Source organism: Bombina bombina, chromosome 1 (genome assembly GCF_027579735.1).
Source record: "Bombina bombina isolate aBomBom1 chromosome 1, aBomBom1.pri, whole genome shotgun sequence".
NCBI classification, from domain to species: domain Eukaryota; kingdom Metazoa; phylum Chordata; class Amphibia; order Anura; family Bombinatoridae; genus Bombina; species Bombina bombina.
The window spans coordinates 1556612238-1556639057 of record NC_069499.1 but is presented as its reverse complement, the minus strand read 5'-3'; the positions used below and the strand labels follow the sequence as shown (position 1 = coordinate 1556639057).

Below are 26820 nucleotides of genomic sequence, written 5' to 3'. Positions count from 1 at the left end.
GAGAATGACTGGGGGTTGTGGGAAGGGAAGTGATACTTAACAGCTTTGTTGTGGTGCTCTTTGCCTCCTCCTGCTGGCCAGGAGTGATATTCCCAACAGTAATTGATAATCCGTGGACTCACTGTGTCTTAAGAAAGAAAAGCTGTGAGAAAAGAGGACAAATTGCATATATCAATAAAGCTCTGCCGCCATGACTACTTCTGAGCTTCCTAAGGAAAAAAATGACGCAGTCAAACTGTACATAAAAGCGCAACTCATAAGAGATGGGGGTATACAGACTAGCGCACGGATAAAGATGATCAATAATCTAATAATGTCCGCACTACTGCCCTTTAAATGTATAGTTTAAACAGGATCCAAGCCTATTAAACCTAAAAGTGCTACTGAGGAAAGACGGCAAAAAATTTTCAGAAGCGTAATAAGTCCGGGCTGTTAAAATGGCGCTAAGATAACCATAAGCTCATCTTATCAAGCCATATTGTCCTTGCCGTACACAAATGAAGTAATGGGATATTAAAGGGACAGATCGAGAAATCTCAAGATCCCCCTAAAGTCTTACCTAAGCATGCCAATCTTCTGAGATGAAGAAGATAAAATGGCGGCCCAGCGAAAGGCAGTTAAAAGTTCAGCAACATAGATTACATGCCGAAAAAGCTCTTACATGTAAGGGACGATTAAAATGCTATTCCCATAAAAAAACCTTACCAGGAGTTATAAAAGACATCCTAACTCTTCAAAAGAGGTGGAAAAGGGTCACATAACACCCCAGAGGGATCCGGGCAGCCAGCCAACTGTATTATTAGCATGCGGTTGTCTCTAATACATTTTAGTAAAGAGAGAGCCGCTGCTCTAGGGAGGGAGAATCAAAACTCAGATTAGATAAGCTTCACTAGAAGATATATGAGTGGTTAAAATAGCTCCTTTTCCCCTTTGCTAACCCTCACTAAAGGGTTCCTGCAAAAGTAATAAAGGCCCTTCACCCTTAATGCCTTAAGTTATAGACCACAATAGAGGCAGGTATACAGGGACTTACGGTTAGAAGTCTTCTTTCTTCTCACCAACTCAGGTATGACAGAGTCAGTCGGTTTCTGACAGGGACCTGTATTCAAAAGAAAAAACAGAGTAACCAACCCTGGTTTTCTATAATAGGGGTAACAAAAATGTTAGAAGTTAAGCAAAGACCACCTCGCCATTTTCTAACTGCTTGCTTAAAAGCCACCATTAGTCTTATTAAAGAGATTGACATGGACACAGCATAACCCCAATCCTTGCTTGCAGGGAAAAGTACCCATTAAAGGATTAAATATCTTCAGACACCATCTTCACACATCCTCCCTTGAACGAGGCAAAGAGAATGACTGGGGGTTATGGGTAAGGGAAGTGACACTTAACAGCTCTGCTGGGGTGCTCTTTGCCTCCTCCTGCTGGCCATGAGTTGAATATCCCACTAGTAATTGGAATGAAATTGTGAACTCTCCATGCCGTAGGAAAGAAATAACTTTTGCCAAAATCGGATTGAAATATGATTAAATATTCATACAATATTACAGACGACATGGAAACTTCTACATGGAAAGTCTAACATTTCTTTTGTAAAGTAGTACTGAATAGTGATTATACACGCTATTAGTTTAATATTCATCTTCCAAAGCACCCAAATTACATAAAGGTTGTAGCAAACTGAAAAGCAAGATAATGTAACTGTACAAAAACAATGGAGATCAAAGATGCCTATGAGGAAAACATTTCTGCAGAGTATTACAGCCCAGCAGAGTGTGCCCGCATCACATTGTGATGTCCCAAGTGATGCTGGTGCCATAAACTTAAAGGGACATTGGACCCAAATTTTTTTCTTTCACGATTCAGATAGAGCAGCAATTTTAAGCAACTTTCTAATTTACTCCTATTATTTTTTCATCGTTCTCTTGGTATCCTTATTAGAAAAAGCAGGAATGTAAAGCTTACGAGCCAGACCATTTTTGGTTCAGACCCTGGATAGGGCTTGCTGATTGGTGGCTACATTTATTTTACATATCAATGTACAATTGTGACACATTAATTCTTGCACTACCTGCTCCAGCAAAGAAATATAAAAAACTAAATTTATGCTTACCTGATACATTTCTTTCTTTTCGGATATGGTGAGCCCACAACATCATCATTTACTGTTGGGAATATCACTCCTGGCCAGCAGGAGGAGGCAAAGAGCACCACAGCCAAGCTGTTAAGTATCACTCCCCTTCCCACAATCCCCAGTCCCCAGTTAATATCTATGGAATGCATTGGCTCAAACGGAGCCTGCTGCAAAACTTTAAGAACAAGATTAAGGCTCCAAGGAGGAGTAACGAGTTTAAACACAGGCCTGATTTTGACCAGGATCTGACAAAAAGATTGGATATCTGGCACATCCCATTCGCCAGACGCCTGTGCAGCAAAACAGACAATGCAGAAATCTGACCTTTCAGGGTACTGACTGACAAACCCTTCTCCAGAACTTCCTGGAAAAAAGGACAAGATCCTAGAAATCCTGACCCTACTCCAAGAGTAGCCCTTGGATTCACACAAATAAAATATTTACGCCATATCTTATGGTAAATCTTTCTCGTAACAGGCTTGCGAGCCTGAATCATGGTCTCAATGACTGACTCAGAAAAAACACGCTTAGACAGAACTAACCGTTCAATCTCCACGAAGTCAGCTTCAGTGAAACGAGATTTGGATGAAGAAAGGGACCCTGCATCAACAAGTCCTTCCTCAGAGGAAGTCTCCAAGGTGGGAGAGATGACATCTCCACTAGGTCTGCATACCAGATCCTGCGAGGCCACGCTGGGGTATTAGAATCACTGATGATCTCTCCTGTTTGATACAAGCAATGACTCGTGGGAGGAGAGCAAACGGAGGAAACAGATATGCCAGCCTGAAATCCTAAGAGGCAGCCAGAGCATCTATCAGAGCAGCCTGAGGATCTCTTGCCCTTGGAAGCTTGGCATTCTGCCAAGACACCATCAGGTCCAACTCCGGCACCCCCCATTTGAGGGTTTAGTTGTAAAACACCTCTGGATGGAGTACCAAGTCCATGGGATGAAAAGTCTGTCTGCTCAGGAAATCTGCTTCCCAGTTGTCCACTCCTGGAATGTGGATATTAGATAGACAGAAACTGTGAGCTTCTGCCCACTGAACAATCCGAGCTACCTCCTTCATGGCTAAGGAACTCCAAGATCCTCCCTGGTGGTTGATATAAGCCACAGAGGTTATGTTGTCTGACTGAAACCTGATAAACCAGGCTAAGGACAACTGAGGCCAAGCCATCAGAGCATTGTAAATCGCTCTCAACTCCAATATGTTGATGGGGAGAGCAGACTCCTCCCGAGTCCAAAGTCCCTGCGCCTTTAACGAGTCCCAAACTGCTCCCCAGCCCAGCAGGCGGTGTCTGTGGACACAATCACCCAGGAAGGTCTGTCTCAGGAAGGCCCTGAGACAGATGTTCTTGAGAAAGCCACCATGGGAGAGAGTCTCTTGTCGACTGGTCTAGTCTACGTTCCATTGTCTTAGCATACATAATTGCAGAGTTCTCAAATGAAATCGAGCAAAGGGAAAGATGTCCATGGAAGCGACCATCAGGCCAATTACCTCCATACACTGAGTCACTGATGACCAAACAGCAGACTGAAGAGAGGCAAGAGGAGAGGATTTTTGGATTTTCTGACCTCAGAAAAATCTTCATGGATAGGGAATCTATTATGGTCTCTAAGAAAACCAGCCTTGTAGCTGGAACAAGGGAACTCTTTTACAGATTCACTTTCCAACCGTGGGAACGTAGAAAAGACAACAAGATCTCTGTATGAGATTTTTCTTGTTGAAAAGATGGCGCCTGAACCAGTATGTAGTCCAAATATGGCGCCACTGCAATTCCCCAAGACCTGATTACTGCCAAGAGAGCCCCCAGAACCTTTGAGAAAATTCTGGGAGCTGTGGCAAGGCCAAACAGAAGCTCCACAAACTGGAAGTGTTTGTCTAGAAAAGTGAATCTCAGGAACTTGTGATGATCCATGTGGATGGGAACATTAAGATACACATCCTTCAGGTCTATGGTCATCATGAACTGACCCTCTTGGGCTAAAGGAAGACTGGAACGAATAGTTTACATCTTGATGGACGGTACTCTGAGAAACTTGTCGAGACACTTCAGATCAAGAATACGTCAGAAAGTTCCCTCTTTTTTGGGAACGACGAACAGATTTGAATAGAAACCTAGACCATATTCCTCTACTGGAACCGGAACTATCACTCCCAGGGAGGAAAGATCCTGAACACATTTCAGGAACGCCTTTTTTTGTCTGGTCTACAGACAATCTTGAGAGGTAGAACCTGCCCCTGGGAGGAAAGGTTTTGAATTGCAATTTGTAACCCTGAGATACTATGCCCAAAGCCCAGGGATTTGGGACAGCCCGTATTCAAACTTGAGAAAACTCGGGGACAAACCCTTCATGCTGATTTGGGGTCAGCTGAGGGCTTCTTAGGCTGCTTCCCCTTGTTCCAAGACTGATTGGGTCTCCAAGCAGACTTGGACTGCTCCTGCTTGGAAGAAGGGGAAGACTTTTCTCTGAAGCTATGAAAGGAACGAAAATTACCTTTTCCCACCCGTAATATCAGAAATTATTTCTGCCAGACTAGGTCCGAACAAGGTCTTACCCGTAGAGCAAACATCTGCAGAACAAGACAGACAACCACAAAGCCCTACGAGCTAGAACAGCGAAACGAAAAGTTTTTGCTCCCAGTCGAACAACCTGCAGAATAGCATCCGGAATAAAGAAATTGGCTAGCTTAAGAGTCTTAATCCTGTCTTGGATCTCATCCAAAGGAGTCTCTACTTGAAGAGAATCAGACAAGGCATAGAACCAATAGGATGCAGCACTTGATTACAGTGGCAATACACGACACAGGTTGCCATTGGAGGTCTAGATGGACATATACTTTCAGCTTCTTGTCCATAGGGTCTTAAAAAGATCAGCTATCCTTAATAGGAATAGTAGTTCTCTTAGCCAAGGTAGAAATAGCTCCTATCTTAGGTACCGTATGCCATAGTTCCTTTATGGAATCCGCAACCGGAAACATCTTCTTGAAAATAGGAGACAGGGAAAAGGATACCCCTGGCTTCTCCCATTCCTGTGTAATAATCTTTATAGCACAGTCACGGGAAAAACCTCCTTAGAAGAAGGAACATCAAAGTAACTACAGGTGTATCTGAGTCGTCTAAACTAGCTAAAAACTCTTTTAACAGTACTCAAAGGTGTTCAAGCTTGAATCTGAAGGATACCACCTCAGCGTCAGATGAAGACATTACACTGTCCGAATCTGTAGATTTCACCCTCAGAAGTTCCCAAAGATTTAAGAGGAAGAACCATTTGAGAAGCATTGCTGGAGTCAGAAATCTTAGTATCTGAATCTCTAAGTTTCCTCTTGCGCTTCCCCTTTAACATTGGAAAGGAAGCTAAAGCCACAGATACTGCTGAAGAAACCTGGACAGCAATTTCTGCTTTAAAATATACTCCCCCCAGGAGTTTGAGGAACCGCAGGGCACTGCATGTTACGCCAGTAAAGCTTGGGACGTTACAGGAGAAGGCTGTGGTAATACCTGAACAGCATCATCCTTAGAGACCTTGGGCTCAGTATAAAAAAAACTTATCTTTACTTTACAAAGTTTTCTTAACACATGAGGATTAAAACTGCATGGGTGAAGCAATTTGTGCTTCTAGACATACAAGACATGGATTCAATTGAGCAGGTTCCTGCTCTAAATCAGACATGGTTACGAACAACTATGTCTCACACTAAAAAAAAACATAAATTATGCTTACCTGATAATTTAATTTCTATCGTGGGGAGGAGAGTCCACTGCTTCAGTCATCTCTTGTGGGAACCAAGAACCTAGCCACCAGGAGGAGCCAAAGGGCCAAACACCTCCCCCACTTCCCTCATGCCAAAATCCTGGATACCTTGACCCTAATGCTATGTATACTCCTTGTTCCTCACACCAGGATAAGTAGGTCCTCCACACCTTGTGGTAGATGAGTCTAGTGACCGACTTCCTGGCCTGGACGAGAGTGTCAATTACTCTCTAAGAAAAACCTCTCTTGGCTAAGACTAGGCATTCAATCTCCACGCAGTCAGCCTCAGAGAATCAAGGTTTTGATGTAGAAAAGGACCCTTCCACGGCAGATATGACGACATCGCCACTAGATCCGCAAACCACGCCCTCTGCGGCCACGACAGACCAATCAGAATAGCCAAGGCTTGCTCCTGCTTGATGCAGGCCACTACTCGAGGTAGAAGAGGCAACGGTGGAAACATGTAGATTAGGTTGAAGTCCCAAGGTACTGCCAAGGCGTCTATCAGTTCCACCTGGGGATCCCTGGATCGCGACCCGTATCTGGGAAGCTTGCAATCGAGTCTGGACACCATGAGATCTATTTCCGGCGTCCCCCATCTGCTGCAGATCTCCGCAAACATCTCTGGGTGGAGAGACCATTCCCCTGGATGAAATGTCTGTCTGCTCAGAAAATACGCTTCCCAGTTGTCCATACCCGGAATGTGGATCGCTGAGACCGAACAATTGTGAGTATCTGCCCATTCCAGAATTCAAGATACTTCCCTCATTGCTAGGAAGCTTCTCGCCCCCCCCCCCCGGTGGTTTATGTAAGCCACAGAGGTGATGTTGTCCGATTGGAATCTGATGAATTGGGACGACCCCAGAGGGGGCCAAACCTTCAGAGCGTTGAATATTGCTCGAAGTTCCAGAATATTTATAGGTAGGCTCGATTCCTCTTACGTCCATCTGCCTCGTGCCTTTCTGGCACCCCAAACGGCTCCCCATCCTGATAGACTCGCATACATGGTTACAATCTCCCAGGATGGTCTCAGGAAAGAAGACCACTGGGACAACTGGCTCAGTCGGGTCCACCAAGACAGGGACTCCCTTACCGGTCTGTCCAAAAATATCCGTTGGGACAAATCTGAATGATCGCCGTTCCATTGTCTCAACATGCACAGCTGCAGAGGTCTGAGATGAAACCTGGTGAATGGAATGACATCTATGCTGGATACCATGAGCCCGATTACCTCCATACACCTGGCCACAGATGTCCTGGAGGATGTCTGCAGGGCTAGACAGTTGGACGCAAGCTTGCAACGTCTCTGGTCTGTCAGAAATATCTTCATCGCAGAAGAATCTAGTATCGTACCCAGGAACTCCACCCTGGGGACCAATGAATTCTTTTCTTCGTTTATCTTCCACCTGTGGGATCGAAGTAGGAGGAGGAGAGCTCTCGAGTGATCCTCCCACAGACTGTAAGATGGAGCATGGACCAGGATATCGTCGAGATACGGAGCCACTGCAATCCCTCTGGCTCTCGCTACTGCAAAAAGAGCTCCTGGAACTTTTGTAATGACTCTTGGGGCTGTCGCCAGACCAAACGGAAGGGCCACAAACTGGAAGTGCTGGTCCAGGAAGGCGAACCTTAGAAATTTGAAGTGATCCTTGTGGACTGGAAAATGAAGGTAAGCGCCTTCAGGTCTATAGTCACAAATTGCCCCTCTTGAACCAGAGGCAAAATTGACCTGATCGTCCCCATCTTGAACGATGGGACCGACAAAAACTTGTTTAGGGACTTTAGATCCAGAATTGGACGAAATGTGTCCTTCTTCTTTGGGACCACAAAAAGGTTTCAATAATACCCCAGACCTCTTTCTGCCGTAGGAACTGGGACGATTACTCCGAGAGATGAGAGATCCCTCACACATCCCAGGAAGGCGTCTCTCTTCTCTGGTTTTGAAGAGATGTTTGACAGGAGGAACCTGCCTCTGGGCGGATACGATTTGAAACCTATCTTGTAACCCTGGGCGACGACCTCCAGAACCCAAGGGTCTGTAATGTCTCCCCTCCAGGCCCCCGCAAAAAACATAATTTATGCTTACCTGATAAATTCCTTTCTTCTGTTGTGTGATCAGTCCACGGGTCATCATTACTTCTGGGATATAACTCCTCCCCAACCGGAAATGCAAGAGGATTCACCCAGCAGAGCTGCATATAGCTCCTCCCCTCTACGTCACTCCCAGTCATTCGACCAAGAATCAACGAGAAAGGAGAAGCCAAGGGTGAAGTGGTGACTGGAGTATAATTTAAAAGATATTTACCTGCCTTAAAAAACAGGGCGGGCCGTGGACTGATCACACAACAGAAGAAAGGAATTTATCAGGTAAGCATAAATTATGTTTTCTTCTGTTATGTGTGATCAGTCCACGGGTCATCATTACTTCTGGGATACCAATACCAAAGCAAAAGTACACGGATGACGGGAGGGATAGGCAGGCTCATTATACAGAAGGAACCACTGCCTGAAGAACCTTTCTCCCAAAAATAGCCTCCGAAGAAGCAAAAGTGTCAAATTTGTAAAATTTGGAAAAAGTATGAAGCGAAGACCAAGTTGCAGCCTTGCAAATCTGTTCAACAGAGGCCTCATTCTTAAAGGCCCAAGTAGAAGCCACAGCTCTAGTAGAATGAGCTGTAATTCTTTCAGGAGGCTGCTGTCCAGCAGTCTCATAGGCTAAACGAATTATGCTACGAAGCCAGAAGGAGAGAGAGGTAGCCGAAGCCTTATGACCTCTCCTCTGACCAGAGTACACGACAAACAGGGAAGACGTTTGTCGAAAATCCTTAGTTGCCTGCAAGTAGAACTTGAGGGCACGAACTACATCCAGATTGTGTAGAAGACGTTCCTTCTTTGAAGAAGGATTCGGGCACAGGGAAGGCACCACGATCTCTTGATTGATGTTCCTGTTAGTGACTACCTTAGGTAAGAACCCAGGTTTTGTACGCAGAACTACCTTATCTGAATGAAAAATCAAATAAGGAGAATCACAATGTAAAGCTGATAACTCAGAGACTCTCCGAGCCGAAGAAATAGCCATTAAAAATAACACTTTCCAAGATAACAACTTTATATCAATGGAATGAAGGGGTTCAAACGGAACTCCTTGTAGAACGTTAAGAACAAGGTTTAAACTCCATGGCGGAGCAACAGTTTTAAACACAGGCTTGATCCTAGCTAAAGCCTGACAAAAGGCCTGGACGTCTGGATTTTCTGACAGACGCCTGTGTAACAAGATGGACAGAGCTGAGATCTGTCCCTTTAATGAGCTAGCCGATAAACCCTTTTCTAAACCTTCTTGTAGAAAGGACAATATCCTAGGAATCCTAACCTTACTCCAGGAGTAACCTTTGGATTCGCACCAGTATAGGTATTTACGCCATATCTTGTGGTAAATCCTTCTGGTAACAGGCTTCCTAGCCTGTATCAGGGTATCAATAACCGACTCAGAAAAACCACGTTTTGATAAAATCAAGCGTTCAATTTCCAAGCAGTCAGCTTCAGAGAAGTTAGATTTTGATGTTTGAATGGACCCTGTATCAGAAGGTCCTGTCTTAGAGGTAGAGACCAAGGCGGACAGGATGACATGTCCACTAGATCTGCATACCAAGTCCTGCGTGGCCATGCAGGCGCTATTAGAATCACTGATGCTCTCTCCTGTTTGATTTTGGCAATCAATCGAGGAAGCAGCGGGAAGGGTGGAAACACATAAGCCCTCCCGAAGTTCCAAGGTGCTGTCAAAGCATCTATCAGAACCGCTCCCGGATCCCTGGATCTGGACCCGTAGCGAGGAAGTTTGGCGTTCTGGCGAGACGCCATGAGATCTATCTCTGGTTTGCCCCAACGTCGAAGTATTTGGGCAAAGACCTCCGGATGAAGTTCCCACTCCCCCGGATGAAAAGTCTGACGACTTAAGAAATCCGCCTCCCAGTTCTCCACTCCCGGGATGTGGATTGCTGACAGGTGGCAAGAGTGAGACTCTGCCCAGCGAATTATGTTTGATACTTCCATCATTGCTAGGGAGCTTCTTGTCCCTCCTTGATGGTTGATGTAAGCTACAGTCGTGATGTTGTCCGACTGAAACCTGATGAACCCCCGAGTTTTTAACTGGGGCCAAGCCAGAAGGGCATTGAGAACTGCTCTCAATTCCAGAATGTTTATTGGCAGGAGACTTTCCTCCTGATTCCATTGTCCCTGAGCCTTCAGAGAATTCCAGACAGCGCCCCAACCTAGTAGGCTGGCGTCTGTTGTTACAATTGTCCAGTCCGGCCTGCTGAATGGCATCCCCCTGGACAGATGTGGCCGAGAAAGCCACCATAGAAGAGAGTTTCTGGTCTCTTGATCCAGATTCAGAGTAGGGGACAAGTCTGAGTAATCCCCATTCCACTGACTCAGCATGCACAATTGCAGCGGTCTGAGATGTAGACGTGCAAAGGGTACTATGTCCATTGCTGCTACCATTAAGCCGATCACCTCCATGCATTGAGCTACTGACGGGAGTTGAATGGAATGAAGGACACGGCATGCATTTAGAAGCTTTGTTAATCTGTCTTCTGTCAGATAAATCTTCATTTCTACAGAATCTATAAGAGTCCCCAAGAATGGAACTCTTGTGAGAGGAAAGAGAGAACTTTTCTTTTCGTTCACTTTCCATCCATGCGACCTTAGAAATGCCAGAACTAACTCTGTATGAGACTTGGCAGTTTGAAAGCTTGAAGCTTGTATCAGAATGTCGTCTAGGTACGGAGCTACCGAAATTCCTCGCGGTCTTAGTACCGCCAGAAGGGCACCCAGAACCTTTGTGAAGATTCTTGGAGCCGTAGCCAATCCGAATGGAAGAGCTACAAACTGGTAATGCCTGTCTAAGAAGGCAAACCTTAGATACCGGTAATGATCTTTGTGAATCGGTATGTGAAGGTAAGCATCCTTTAAGTCCACTGTGGTCATGTACTGACCCTTTTGGATCATGGGTAAGATTGTCCGAATAGTTTCCATTTTGAACGATGGAACTCTTAGGAATTTGTTTAGGATCTTTAAATCCAAGATTGGCCTGAAAGTTCCCTCTTTTTTGGGAACCACAAACAGGTTTGAGTAAAACCCTTGTCCTTGTTCCGACCGCGGAACCGGATGGATCACTCCCATTAATAACAGATCTTGTACACAGCGTAGAAACGCTTCTTTCTTTATCTGGTTTGTTGACAACCTTGACAGATGAAATCTCCCTCTTGGGGGAGAGAATTTGAAGTCTAGAAGGTATCCCTGAGATATGATCTCTAGCGCCCAGGGATCCTGAACATCTCTTGCCCAAGCCTGGGCGAAGAGAGAGAGTCTGCCCCCCACTAGATCCGGTCCCGGATCGGGGGCCCTCGGTTCATGCTGTCTTTGGGGCAGCAGCAGGTTTCCTGGCCTGCTTGCCCTTGTTCCAGGACTGGTTAGGTTTCCAGCCTTGTCTGTAACGAGCAACAGCTCCTTCCTGTTTTGGTGCAGTGGAAGTTGGTGCTGCTCCTGCTTTGAAATTCCGAAAGGGACGAAAATTAGACTGTCTAGCCTTAGCTTTGGCTTTGTCTTGAGGCAGGGCGTGGCCCTTACCTCCTGTAATGTCAGCGATAATTTCTTTCAAACCGGGCCCAAATAAAGTTTGCCCCTTGAAAGGTATATTAAGTAATTTGGACTTAGAAGTTACATCAGCTGACCAGGATTTTAGCCACAGCGCCCTACGTGCCTGAATGGCGAATCCTGAGTTCTTAGCCGTAAGTTTGGTTAAATGTACTACGGCCTCCGAAATGAATGAATTAGCTAGTTTAAGGACTCTAAGCCTGTCCGTAATGTCGTCCAGCGTAGCTGAACTAAGGTTCTCTTCCAGAGACTCAATCCAAAATGCTGCCGCAGCCGTAATCGGCGCGATGCATGCAAGGGGTTGCAATATAAAACCTTGTTGAACAAACATTTTCTTAAGGTAACCCTCTAATTTTTTATCCATTGGATCTGAAAAAGCACAGCTATCCTCCACCGGGATAGTGGTACGCTTAGCTAAAGTAGAAACTGCTCCCTCCACCTTAGGGACCGTTTGCCATAAGTCCCGTGTGGTGGCGTCTATTGGAAACATCTTTCTAAATATTGGAGGGGGTGAGAACGGCACACCGGGTCTATCCCACTCCTTAGTAACAATTTCAGTTAGTCTCTTAGGTATAGGAAAAACGTCAGTACTCGCCGGTACCGCAAAGTATTTATCCAACCTACACAATTTCTCTGGTATTGCAACAGTGTTACAATCATTAAGAGCCGCTAAAACCTCCCCTAGTAATACACGGAGGTTCTCCAATTTAAATTTAAAATTTGAAATATCTGAATCCAATCTGTTTGGATCAGAACCGTCACCCACAGAATGAAGCTCTCCGTCCTCATGCTCTGCAAGCTGTGACGCAGTATCAGACATGGCCCTAGTATTATCAGCGCACTCTGTTCTCACCCCAGAGTGATCACGCTTGCCTCTTAGTTCTGGTAATTTAGCCAAAACTTCAGTCATAACAGTAGCCATATCTTGTAATGTTATCTGTAATGGCCGCCCAGATGTACTAGGCGCCACAATATCACGCACCTCCCGGGCGGGAGATGCAGGTACTGACACGTGAGGCGAGTTAGTCGGCATAACTCTCCCCTCGCTGTTTGGTGAAATTTGTTCAATTTGTACAGATTGGCTTTTATTTAAAGTAGCATCAATACAGTTAGTACATAAATTTCTATTGGGCTCCACCTTGGCATTGGAACAAATGACACAGGTATCTTCCTCTGAATCAGACATGTTTAACACACTAGCAATAAACTTGCAACTTGGTTACAATCTTATTTAACAAAAACGTACTGTGCCTCAAAGAAGCACTAAACGATTAAATGACAGTTGAAATAATGAACTGAAAAACAGTTATAGCATCAATCCTTAAAAACAACACAACTTTTAGCAAAGGTTTGTTCCCCTTAGTAAAGTAACAATAATTAAATTTGAAACATAAAAATTACAGAGCAACGTTTTTTAATCACAGTCAATATATAAGTCTCACAGCTCTGCTGAGAGAATCTACCTCCCTCCAAAGAAGTTTGAAGACCCCTGAGTTCTGTTAGAGATGAACCGGATCATGCAGGAAATACAAGAGTAACTGACTGGAAATTTTTGATGCGTAGCAAAGAGCGCCAAAAACGGCCCCTCCCCCTCACACACAGCAGTGAGAGAGAAACGAAACTGTCACAATTTAAAACAAGCAACTGCCAAGTGGAAAAATAATGCCCAAACATTTATTCACTCAGTACCTCAGAAAATGCAAACGATTGTACATTCCAGCAAAAACGTTTAACATAATAAATACCTATTCAAAGGTTTAATGTACTTTTAACAGAGTAATTCCAGTGAAATACCATCCCCAGAATACTGAAGTGTAGAGTATACATACATGTCATTATAACGGTATGGCAGGATTTTCTCATCAATTCCATTCAGAAAATAAAAACTGCTACATACCTCAATGCAGATTCATCTGCCCGCTGTCCCCTGATCTGAAGCTTTTACCTCCCTCAGATGGCCGAGAAACAGCAATATGATCTTAACTACTCCGGTTAAAATCATAGTAAAAACTCTGGTAGATTCTTCTTCAAACTCTGCCAGAGAGGCAATAACACGCTCCGGTGCTATTGTAAAATAACAAACTTTTGATTGAAGTTATAAAAACTAAGTATAATCACCATAGTCCTCTCACACATCCTATCTAGTCGTTGGGTGCAAGAGAATGACTGGGAGTGACGTAGAGGGGAGGAGCTATATGCAGCTCTGCTGGGTGAATCCTCTTGCATTTCCTGTTGGGGAGGAGTTATATCCCAGAAGTAATGATGACCCGTGGACTGATCACACATAACAGAAGAGTTAGTCCGCAACCTACCTGGTCCAAGGACGGGTCAGGGGCCGCCCCTTCATGCTGACTTTGACTCAGCTGGCTTCTTGTTCTTGGACTTATTGTCTGCACGAAAAGGACGAAAAGTAGATCCCTTAGGCTTGGCTTTCTTATACTGCGGTAAAAAGGTGCCCTTGCCACCCGTGACTGTAGATATGATAGAATCCAGGCCCGGGCTAAAACAGAAAATCCTGACATTTTAGCATTCAGGCGAATAATATGCATGTTAGCTTCACAAATGAACTAATGCGCTACCCTTAAAGTGATGGTAAATTCACTTCCATAACTTCACATAGTATGAAAACTCTTCTCCTAACTAGCATATTGATGTGCTTATTTTGTTCCAATGTCAAATCTACTTTTAATACTGAGCGTTTTTGTCAGGCTCCGTTACCCGATTCAATGCAGCCTCTCTGAATAATTTTCCCTTAGGCTTCTTTGACTGGCAGCTCTTTCAGACAATCAGAGCCTCAATATGCGCCCCAAGTAAGTTAATAACAGCAAGCTCCCGTGCTTGGCACTCAGGCTGGAAGTTGAGGTGCGCAAACGCAACTGCTACGCTATTTGTGCAACATAAACAGTGAGGCTGCTTACTGTTAACATACTGTAAGTAGCCTCACTGTTTTCATACTATGTGAAGTTATGGAAGTGAATTTACCATCACTTTAAGGCTTTGATTCGATCCTAAATCTCCTCGAGAGGGGTCTCCACCTCGACCATTGCATCACACCAATTGGGAGCCGCACCAGCCACCACAGCGGCAGCCGCCGCCGGTTGGAAAACGAACCCCGTCAGTTGGAACATCTTCCGCAACATGGACTCCATCTTTTTATCCATGGGTTCCTTAAAAGTGGAGCTATCCTCAAGTGGAATGGTCGTTCTCTTATCAGTGCTATCTCCACGCTCGCTAAGTCGGAATTGTCCTCTTCCGCGGATAAACTGTCCGAGATATCCAGCGGAGTCAAAGACCCCTGAGACGGATAGCAGTGCCCTACCCTCCGCTTGCGCTTAGTAGGATGAGGCATAGCATTTATGGTCGCAAAAACCGCCGTCTGCAATTGATTGGCGAAGTCTGGAGGCCAAAGGGCCCCCTCCCCGCGGGAGGGATAGTAGTGCCCTGGGGAACTGCTTGTGTAATCGGAGATGCTTGTAGGGAACGCACCTTGCGGGACAGAGAACCCTCAGAGGTGGACGGCTCAGTTGTACTAAATACTTTATTTTTTTTTAGAAGTAGTAATATTGTCATAACATGTGGAACAGAGCTGTAACGGCGGTTCCACCGGAACCTCTTCACAGTATACACAGTTAGTAGTTTTAGATAAGGAAGGAGTACCCTCCAACATATCAGAGTCCTCCATAGCTTGCGCCTTTAATACAGACTTGAATATAGATTAAATGGCACCTTTATACCCCAATGGCCAGGGCACTCACCACCTCCTATGACCTGGACTACAAGAAACAGCTTTCGTCTCCTTCGAACACAGGTCGAGAAAGAGGCAACACCCGATCACATGGAGTGTTGTGCAGGACCGCTCCTGAATTTCTGAGTTCCACTTAATCTGCATGCTCCAGCTAGAGTATTACCCACAGAATTATAAACAGGCAACTCCACACCTCAGACTCGACAAGACGCCTACCTACTCCTGGAGCCGATGTTAGAAAGAACGGCTGAAGAGACTACTTCCAGAGCTGTACTGTAGAAACTGCCCAGAAACTTTTCTTCAATTCCGAGCACCATCTTGAAAGAGAAACTCACTGCGCAGCAGGAAGGTGCGAAAACAAGTTCCGCTCTTCTGACAGAGGAGAGGGGTCTTCCACTGAAAACCCGGAGAAAGCGTCACATTCAAACGAGCACCGTAACATAGGTGAAAGAAAGCACCACAAAAACACTCTCCAATGCAGAGTCCTCTAGGGCAAAAATAAAAAAACATAATTTATGTAAGAACTTACCTGATAAATTCATTTCTTTCATATTAGCAAGAGTCCATGAGCTAGTGACGTATGGGATATACATTCCTACCAGGAGGGGCAAAGTTTCCCAAACCTCAAAATGCCTATAAATACACCCCTCACCACACCCACAATTCAGTTTAACGAATAGCCAAGAAGTGGGGTGATAAAAAAGTGCGAAAGCATATAAAATAAGGAATTGGAATAATTGTGCTTTATACAAAAAAATCATAACCACCACAAAAAAGGGCGGGCCTCATGGACTCTTGCTAATATGAAAGAAATGAATTTATCAGGTAAGTTCTTACATAAATTATGTTTTCTTTCATGTAATTAGCAAGAGTCCATGAGCTAGTGACGTATGGGATAATGATTACCCAAGATGTGGATCTTTCCACACAAGAGTCACTAGAGAGGGAGGGATAAAATAAAGACAGCCAATTCCTGCTGAAAATAATCCACACCCAAAATAAAGTTTAATGAAAAAACATAAGCAGAAGATTCAAACTGAAACCGCTGCCTGAAGTACTTTTCTACCAAAAACTGCTTCAGAAGAAGAAAATACATCAAAATGGTAGAATTTAGTAAAAGTATGCAAAGAGGACCAAGTTGCTGCTTTGCAAATCTGATCAACCGAAGCTTCATTCCTAAACGCCCAGGAAGTAGAAACTGACCTAGTAGAATGAGCTGTAATCCTTTGAGGCGGAGTTTTACCCGACTCAACATAGGCAAGATGAATTAAAGATTTCAACCAAGATGCCAAAGAAATGGCAGAAGCTTTCTGGCCTTTTCTAGAACCGGAAAAGATGACAAATAGACTAGAAGTCTTCCGGAAAGATTTAGTAGCTTCAACATAATATTTCAAAGCTCTAACAACATCCAAAGAATGCAACGATTTCTCCTTAGAATTCTTAGGATTAGGACATAATGAAGGAACCACAATTTCTCTACTAATGTTGTTGGAATTCACAACTTTAGGTAAAAATTCAAAAGAAGTTCGCAACACCGCCTTATCCTGATGAAAAATCAGAAAAGGAGACTCACAAGAAAGAGCAGATAATTCAGAAACTCTTCTGGCAGAAGAGATGGCCAAAAGGAACAAAACTTTCCAAGAAAGTAATTTAATGTCCAATGAATGCATAGGTTCAAATGGAGGAGCTTGAAGAGCCCCCAGAACCAAATTCAAACTCCAAGGAGGAGAAATTGACTTAATGACAGGTTTTATACGAACCAAAGCTTGTACAAAACAATGAATATCAGGAAGAATAGCAATCTTTCTGTGAAAAAGAACAGAAAGAGCAGAGATTTGTCCTTTCAAGGAACTTGCGGACAAACCCTTATCTAAACCATCCTGAAGAAACTGTAATATTCTCGGTATTCTAAAAGAATGCCAAGAAAAATGATGAGAAAGACACCAAGAAATATAAGTCTTCCAGACTCTATAATATATCTCTCTAGATACAGATTACGAGCCTGTAACATAGTATTAATCACAGAGTCAGAGAAACCTCTTTGACCAAGAATCAAGCGTTCAATCTCCATACCTTTAAATTTAAGGATTTGAGATCCTGATGGAAAAAAGGACCTTGAGACAGAAGGTCTGGTCTTAACGGAAGAGTCCACGGTTGGCAAGAGGCCATCCGGACAAGATCCGCATACCAAAACCTGTGAGGCCATGCCGGAGCTACCAGCAGAACAAACGAGCATTCCTTCAGAATCTTGGAGATTACTCTTGGAAGAAGAACTAGAGGCGGAAAGATATAGGCAGGATGATACTTCCAAGGAAGTGATAATGCATCCACTGCCTCCGCCTGAGGATCCCAGGATCTGGACAGATACCTGGGAAGTCTCTTGTTTAGATGAGACGCCATCAGATCTATTTCTGGAAGTTCCCACATTTGAACAATTTGAAGAAATACCTCTGGGTGAAGAGACCATTCGCCCGTATGCAACGTTTGGCGACTGAGATAATCCGCTTCCCAATTGTCTATACCTGGGATATGAACCGCAGAGATTAGACAGGAGCTGGATTCCGGCCAAACCAAAATTCGAGATACTTCTTTCATAGCCAGAGGACTGTGAGTCCCTCCTTGATGATTGATGTATGCCACAGTTGTGACATTGTCTGTCTGAAAACAAATGAACGATTCTCTCTTCAGAAGAGGCCAAAACTGAAGAGCTCTGAAAATTGCACGGAGTTCCAAAATATTGATCGGTAATCTCACCTCCTGATATTCCCAAACTCCTTGTGCCGTTAGAGATCCCCACACAGCTCCCCAACCTGTGAGACTTGCATCTGTTGAAATTACAGTCCAGGTCGGAAGCACAAAAGAAGCCCCCTGAATTAAATGATGGTGATCTGTCCACCACGTTAGAGAGTGTCGAACAATCTGTTTTAAAGATATTAATTGAGATATCTTTGTGTAATCCTTGCACCATTGATTCAGCATACAGAGCTGAAGAGGTCGCATGTGAAAACGAGCAAAGGGGATCGCGTCCGATGCAGCAGTCATAAGACCTAGAATTTCCATGCATAAGGCTACCGAAGGGAATGATTGTGACTGAAGGTTTCGACAAGCTGCAATCAATTTTAGACGTCTCTTGTCTGTTAAAGACAGAGTCATGGACACTGAATCTATCTGGAAACCCAGAAAGGTTACCCTTGTCTGAGGAATCAAAGAACTTTTTGGTAAATTGATCCTCCAACCATGATCTTGAAGAAACAACACAAGTCGATTCGTATGAGATTCTGCTAAATGTAAAGACTGAGCAAGTACCAAGATATCGTCCAAATAAGGAAATACCACAATACCCTGTTCTCTGATTACAGACAGAAGGGCACCGAGAACCTTTGAAAAAATTCTTGGAGCTGTAGCTAGGCCAAACGGTAGAGCCACAAACTGGTAATGCTTGTCCAGAAAAGAGAATCTCAGGAACTGATAGTGATCTGGATGAATCGGAATATGCAGATATGCATCCTGTAAATCTATTGTGGACATATAATTCCCTTGCTGAACAAAAGGCAAGATAGTCCTTTACAGTTACCATCTTGAACTTTGGTATCCTTACATAATGATTCAATATTTTTAGATCCAGAACTGGTCTGAAGGAATTCTCCTTCTTTGGTACAATGAAGAGATTTGAATAAAACCCCATCCCCTGTTCCGGAACTGGAACTGGCATAATTACTCCAGCCAACTCTAGATCTGAAACACAATTCAGAAATGCTTGAGCTTTCACTGGATTTACTGGGACACGGGAAAGAAAAAATCTCTTTGCAGGAGGTCTCATCTTGAAACCAATTCTGTACCCTTCTGAAACAATGTTTTGAATCCAAAGATTGTGAACAGAATTGATCCAAATTTCTTTGAAAAAACGTAACCTGCCCCCTACCAGCTGAGCTGGAATGAGGGCTGCACCTTCATGTGGACTTAGAAGCAGGCTTTGCCTTTCTAGCAGGCTTGGATTTATTCCAGACTGGAGATGGTTTCCAAACTGAAACTGCTCCTGAGGACGAAGGATCAGGCTTTTGTTCTTTGTTGAAACGAAAGGAACGAAAACGATTATTAGCCCTGTTTTTACCTTTAGATTTTTTATCCTGTGGTAAAAAAGTTCCTTTCCCACCAGTAACAGTTGAGATAATAGAATCCAACTGAGAACCAAATAATTTGTTACCCTGGAAAGAAATGGAAAGTAGAGTTGATTTAGAAGCCATATCAGCATTCCAAGTCTTAAGCCATAAAGCTCTTCTAGCTAAAATAGCTAGAGACATAAACCTGACTTCAACTCTAATAATATCAAAAATGGCATCACAAATAAAATTATTAGCATGCTGAAGAAGAATAATAATATTATGAGAATCATGATTTGCTACTTGTTGCGCTAAAGTTTCCAACCAAAAAGTTGAAGCTGCAGCAACATCAGCTAATGATATAGCAGGCCTAAGAAGATTACCTGAACACAGATAAGCTTTTCTTAGAAAGGATTCAATTTTCCTATCTAAAGGATCTTTAAACGAAGTACCATCTGACGTAGGAATGGTAGTACGTTTAGCAAGGGTAGAAATAGCCCCATCAACTTTAGGGATTTTGTCCCAAAATTCTAACCTGTCAGACGGTACAGGATATAATTGCTTAAAACGTTTAGAAGGAGTAAATGAATTACCCAATTTATCCCATTCTTAGGAAATTACTGCAGAAATAGCATTAGGAACAGGAAAAACTTCTGGAATAACCACAGGAGATTTAAATACCTTATCTAAACGTTTAGAATTAGTATCAAGAGGACCAGAATCCTCTATTTCTAAAGCAATTAATACTTCTTTAAGTAAGGAACGAATAAATTCCATTTTAAATAAATATGAGGATTTATCAGCATCAATCTCTGAAACAGAATCCTCTGAACCAGAAGAGTCATCAGAATCAGAATGATGATGTTCATTTAAAAATTCATCTGTAGGGAGAGAAGTTTTAAAAGATTTTTTACGTTTACTAGAAGGAGAAATAACAGACATAGCCTTCTTGATGGATTCAGAAACAAAATCTCTTATGTTATCAGGAACATTCTGCACCTTAGATGTTGAAGGAACTGCAACAGACAATGGTACATTACTAAAGGAAATATTATCTGCATTAACAAGTTTGTCATGACAATTAATACAAACAACAGCCGGAGGAATAGCTACCAAAAGTTTACAGCAGATACACTTAGCTTTGGTAGATCCAGCACTAGACAGCGATTTTCCTGTAGTATCTTCTGACTCAGATGCAACGTGAGACATCTTGCAATATGTAAGAGAAAAAACAACATATAAAGCAAAATAGATCAAATTCCTTATATGACAGTTTCAGGAATGGGAAAAAATGCCAAAGAACAAGCTTCTAGCAACCAGAAGCAATGAAAAATGAGACTGAAATAATGTGGAGACAAAAGCGACGCCCATATTTTTTAGCGCCAAATCCACATTATTTGGCGCCTAAATGCTTTTGGCGCCAAAATGACGCCACATCCGGAACGCCGACATTTTTGGCGCAAAATAACGTCAAAAAATGACGCAACTTCCGGCGACACGTATGACGCCGGAAACGGAAAATAATTTTTGCGCCAAGAATGACGCAATAAAATGAAGCATTTTCAGCCCCCGCGAGCCTAACAGCCCACAGGGAAAAAAAGAGTCAAATTTTTGAAGGTAAGAAAAAATGAATAATTCAAATGCATAATCCCAAATATGAAACTGACTGTCTGAAAAATAAGGAAAGTTGAACATTCTGAGTCAAGGCAAATAAATGTTTGAATACATATATTTAGAAATTTATAAACAAAGTGCCCAACCATAGCTTAGAGTGTCACAGAAAATAAGATTTACTTACCCCAGGACACTCATCTACATGTTTGTAGAAAGCCAAACCAGTACTGAAACGAGAATCAGTAGAGGTAATGGTATATATATGAGAGTATATCGTCGATCTGAAAAGGGAGGTAAGAGATGAATCTCTACGACCGATAACAGAGAACCTATGAAATAGACCCCGTAGAAGGAGATCACTGCATTCAAATAGGCAATACTCTCCTCACATCCCTCTGACATTCACTGCACGCTGAGAGGAAAACCGGGCTCCAACTTGCTGCGGAGCGCATATCAACGTAGAATCTAGCACAAACTTACTTCACCACCTCCATTGGAGGCAAAGTTTGTAAAACTGAATTGTGGGTGTGGTGAGGGGTGTATTTATAGGCATTTTGAGGTTGGGAAACTTTGCCCCTCCTGGTAGGAATGTATATCCCATACGTCACTAGCTCATGGACTCTTGCTAATTACATGAAAGAAATAATAATACCATCCTCCAAAAATGGAGCCTAGAATGAAAGCATTAACCCTTCCATCACCAAACCGGGTTAAATAGGTCTCACACGTGCTAAACAGTGCCTGTCCCATGCCTTTTAGTTTAATCCTGACCCCAGGATAATCTAAGTCCCATTGAAAATAATCTCCCCACCTGGAAGAAAAGGCAGACCTGTCAAAGAGAAAGAACAGAGTAAGTTACTCTGGTTTTCTATACTAGGGCAGCAAATTGTTAGGGAAACGCAGCAAGGCCCACCTTACAAGTTCCTAACGGATTTAAAGCCACCACTGCCCTACTGAAGAGACCAACGTGGAGTACAGCTAGACCCAATTCTTCTTAAGAAATTAAATCTTGCTTGTAGATAAGAATCCAATTTTCTTCAGACACCAAACTTCACCTTCTCCATGCACCAAGGCAAAGAGAATGACTGGGGATTGTGGGGAGGGGAGTGATACTTAACAGCTTGGCTGTGGTGCTCTTTGCCTCCTCCAGCTGACCAGAGTGATATTCCCAACAGTAAATGATGACGTTGTGGACTCACCATATCTTAGGAAAGAAAATGTGTTGTGCAGGGTGGAAAATAAATTAAGGAACATTGGGGTAGATCTGCTAAATAAACAGTTAAGTGGTGCATCTGTTTTTTATTTTAACAGCATTATTCATTCATATGCGATTTATAAGGTTGTAGAAAATAATATAATATAATAATAATAAACAGTAGGGAATGGGTCAAACACTGCACTGATGTTTGTACTAAAGGGTTATAATGGTATTTATAGCTGGTTAAAAAACAAAATAAACATACCTTGTACCTATGAAATTACAATTTTGACCTATATAACAAAGTATAATTTGTTACCCCATATAAAATATGTTTAACATATGACATCAGAAGGTTCCATAAATGTGTTATTAAAATGCTAAAAATAAAAACCAATTAAAACGTTAAGCTTTAACTCGTCACCAAGTTAAAGATTGATTTAGGTGTTTATGAATGGTTATAGCTCTGAGTGCAAGATGTATGTTCTTTTTCAGTTCTTTACAGATTATTCTTTAAATAGTTACGGTAATTCTATTTTATGTTCAGTCTTACCGTGTGCTCTTCAGAGTCCGAGTTTGGGGCTGCAATAATTGGACTGAATCCTACTGGGGAGTGCGGACCAGGAATCTTTCTCATTGCGCGGATCTGTAGGAGAGCTCGGAATGCTGGGTTGGGAGAGAGTACAGTTTGGAGTGAGCTTGAGAGGGACCAGTGTTACAGTGGACAAGAGTGAAAGTGTGAAATGGCATGTGAGCTTGAGAAAGTGTGTGAAAGTGTAAAGGGAAGTGACAGCAAACAAATAGAAATTTTGAGAGGAAATAGGGAACTAGGGGATATGGAATAAACAAATATTTTTAGTGATTGAGAGTTAAATTGTTTGAGGGACAGGATTATGTGCACCTTGTACTTACGCAACCGGCAGATAGGGCAGTTGCTGGCCTGGTAGCGCAGGGTGTCAGCACATGTGTTACATAGGCACAGATGTCTGCACGGCAGGATTAGCGTATCACGGACATCCGACAAACACACCACACACTCTGCACTGTTGTCACTCACCTCGTCCTCTGTCACCTGAAAACACATGGGCACAGTGGCACCGACAGAGCAGAGCACATATTAATGATCATATCACTCATACGCAGTGGCGTATTTAGGTTTTGTGCTGCCCTAGGCACTTAAAATCCTGCTGCCCCTACCCCCCTTCCACAGGTTTTAAGATTCTTTTTGGCAATATTTTTTTGGCGAGGGTGTAACATTCATGAAATTTCCAAAGTAAATGTTTATGTTCAAGTGCGCGTGTGTGTGTAGTGAGTGTGTGTAGTGCAGTGTGTGTGTGTAGTGAGACTCAAAAAGTGCTGCCCCCCAAAATTCTGCTGTCCTAGGCGAAGTCCTTGTTTGCCTAGGCCAAAATACCCCCCTGCTCATAAGAGAAAACTGTACTCACAAGGGCAGAACCCCTTGTGAGACACAGCTGTTTATAGCAGACCCAATGAAACCTTTATCATATTGCACGTTAATACAAATGTAGATAATGTATAGACGTGCGGTCATGCACTCACTTACCTTAGAGTCCTGTGTGTTGTATTTATTTTCAATTCCATAGATTTCTTGTAGGAGGTAACTGACACCGTCAACCTGCAGGAGCAAAAAGCAGAGACTCAGCTGTTGTCCTAGGTGATAGTATATTTCCCTGTAACCCCCACAAACAAATTCCTGTTATCTTACCACTTGTTTTTGTTTCAGAGGCTTCACACAGAAACTGCCATCAGCGTGCTGCAGGAAAACATGAATCAACAAAGGTGTGTGGTCAGCAGTACTCATTACAGCAACAGATTCTCAATACATAGAGTCATTCTCCATCCCAAGAACGTTTGCGGGACTCATTCTCTAACCCCAGCCCGCAGGTCAGCATCATTTTGCCAACCCAGCCCGCAGGTCAGCATCATTTCACCAACCCCAGCCCGCAGGTCAGCATCATTTCACCAACCCCAGTCCACAGGTCAGCATCATTTCACCAACCCCAGTCCACAGGTCAGCATCATTTCACCAACCCCAGTCCACAGGTCAGTGTCATTTCACCAACCCCAGTCCACAGGTCAGTGTCATTCTCCAACCCCAGCCCGCAGGTCAGTGTCATTCACCAACCCCAGCTCTCAGGTCAGTCAGTCATTCACCAACCCCAGCCCTCAGGTCAGTCAGTCATTCACCAACCCCAGCCCTCAGGTCAGTCAGTCATTCACCAACCCCAGCCCTCAGGTCAGTCAGTCATTCACCAAACCCAGCCCGCAGTTCAGTCAGTCATTTCGCCAACCCCAACCCGCAGGTCAGCTTCATGTGCCAACCCCAGCCCACAGGTCAGTGTCATTCTCCAACCCCAGCCCGCAGCTCAGCGTCATTTCGCCAACACCAGCCCACAGGTCAGCTTCATGTGCCAACCCCAGTCCACAGGTCAGTGTCATTCTCCAACCTCAGCCCGCAGGTGAGCGTCATTTCACCAACCCCAGCCCGCAGGTCATTCATTCACCAACCCCAGCCCTCAGGTCAGTCATTCACCAACCCCAGCCCTCAGGTCAGTCATTCACCAACCCCAGCCCTCAGGTCAGTCAGTCATTAACCAAACTCAGCCCTCAGGTCAGAATCATTCACCAAACCCAGCCCTCAGGTCAGAATCATTCACCTACAGTACTCAGATCATATTCATTCTGCATCCTCAGCACACAGGTCAGATACATTCTCCACTCAACAAGCATGTCATAGTCCTCCTCCTCTAGCAACATGTGGCTCAGGAAGAATACAAACATTATAAGGATAATATGGTGTCAATCTTCCCAGTTTTGGACAAATCAAGGGGAGAAGAGGAACCAAACAGTTAAAATCTAACCTTTATTTGCATAGTGATATATACTGTGTAACCTAGATTACAAAATGACAGCTCCCATTATTAGAGGGCGGTGCATGAAATGTATTTAGTGTTCAATGCCCCTTTAAATTGTGGTCAAGCGATACACCATATAGTATTCATTACAAAAGACTTTTGCATATTATTGTTAAGGTTACTATGTAGGCTGAGGTTTATCTAAATCTTCTGCATTATCGCGTGTTTCCTGCAAAACTTGTGGATCTAGGTTACAAGAGCAAAAATATTAGCACTATCAAGCACTAACACTGCTCAAGTTAGATCAGTAGATAATTCTTATTACAAGTTGAAAGTACACACATACATTTTTTTTTTCTAACAGACTAGCATTTTAGCCAATCAGGGCTGACTCAAACTCCACAGGAGTGAGCACAATGTTATCTATATGGGACACATGAACTAGAACGATCTGTGAAAAACTGCCAAAATGCACGGAGAAAAGAGGCGGCCTTCAAAGGCTTAGAAATTAGCATATTAGCCTACCTAGGATTTATCTTGCAACATAGAATAACAAGAGAACAAAGCAAATTTGATAATACAAGTAAAATGGACATTTGTTTAAATTTACATGTCCTATCTGAATCATGAACGTTTAATTTTGACAAGACTGTCCGTTTAAGGTTATGTGATAAATTCTGTTTGAGGCTGGGTAGCGCCAGGTTTCCTCACCATGCTGCCTGTAGAGCATAGAAAAGCAACACTACACACATCACACAGTGCTGCACCAGGCACAAACATACACCACTAAATGCGGACAAGGCAGCAGTAGGCATACTCTATTCATATAGTACATATATAGTGTTCTTCACCCGTTCAAATGTTGCCATCAGCACATGACAGTGTCCCAGATGTTCTGCAAGAAAGAAACCAGCATTAGGATCTCATAGCCAAATCAAATCCTCAGCCTCGTTATAACTAGAAGATCAACCCAAACAGGACTGAAGTACTCAATCTAACACAGACTCCTACAACTTCTTTTCTTCTTACCCTGTATACCAACATTAGCCAGAAACCCAGGCGTTGACACTTCTTAGCTGTCAATTGTTACAAACAATCGTCATACCCTAAAGAAGAGACTCTCTAGAACCTCAAGAGCACCTATGATTAAGCACGTCAGGGTTATATACTCTTATGGCTTGCTATATTTTTCAACTGTACTTTGGAGTAAATTAGATTTTTTTTTTTTACTTTACTGTACCCCAGAGTGCAAGGCTTTTTGTTTGTATATAAACCTTCATAGCACAACTACTCTAACAAGTAAATCTCTTCCTTCCTGGTGGACCATGTTCCCTATCTTAGTAATAGACACACTCATCCTCTACAGATTTCTCAGCCAGGTTCTCCTCCTATACTCCTGACTGAGACAAACTCCTTCCACATATATACTTAGTGGATGGACTCTCCAAGATGCATTCCCAAACTACACTTTTTTCTCTTCAAATACCCTAAATTCTCCGGACAAACTCTACAATGCCGTACTAATACAGGCTAAATATAGGTTTCTAAATATTTTTAGTTTACATTATTTAAAAAACAACAACAAAAACACACACAATCCAGTTCCTCTATATTATTCACAATTGTCTTTTTTTTTTTGCTTCTTTCAATAGCCCTTCCAGAACATTACTACCCATCATGCCCTTTTTCCCTTTTATTAAAGGGACATTGTACACAAATCAAGGCAAAATTGTAAAGCATTAGT

The 26820-nt window shown here is 43.1% G+C and overlaps 1 protein-coding gene across 4 annotated transcripts in view; it reads right to left on the bottom strand.

The window, feature by feature from the left end:
• The window catches only part of RNF157 (ring finger protein 157), a 311334-nt gene that overhangs the window by 74950 nt on the left and 209564 nt on the right, over positions 1–26820 (bottom strand). For all 4 annotated transcript variants that reach the window (XM_053709373.1, XM_053709378.1, XM_053709366.1 and 1 more), the window contains exons 8-12: positions 25928–25971; positions 23927–23974; positions 23765–23836; positions 23113–23272; positions 22754–22866 (exon numbers count right to left, since the gene is read on the bottom strand). In XM_053709373.1, the coding sequence (XP_053565348.1) occupies positions 22754–22866; positions 23113–23272; positions 23765–23836; positions 23927–23974; positions 25928–25971 (437 nt within the window). The remainder of the gene's footprint in view (positions 1–22753; positions 22867–23112; positions 23273–23764; positions 23837–23926; positions 23975–25927; positions 25972–26820) is intronic.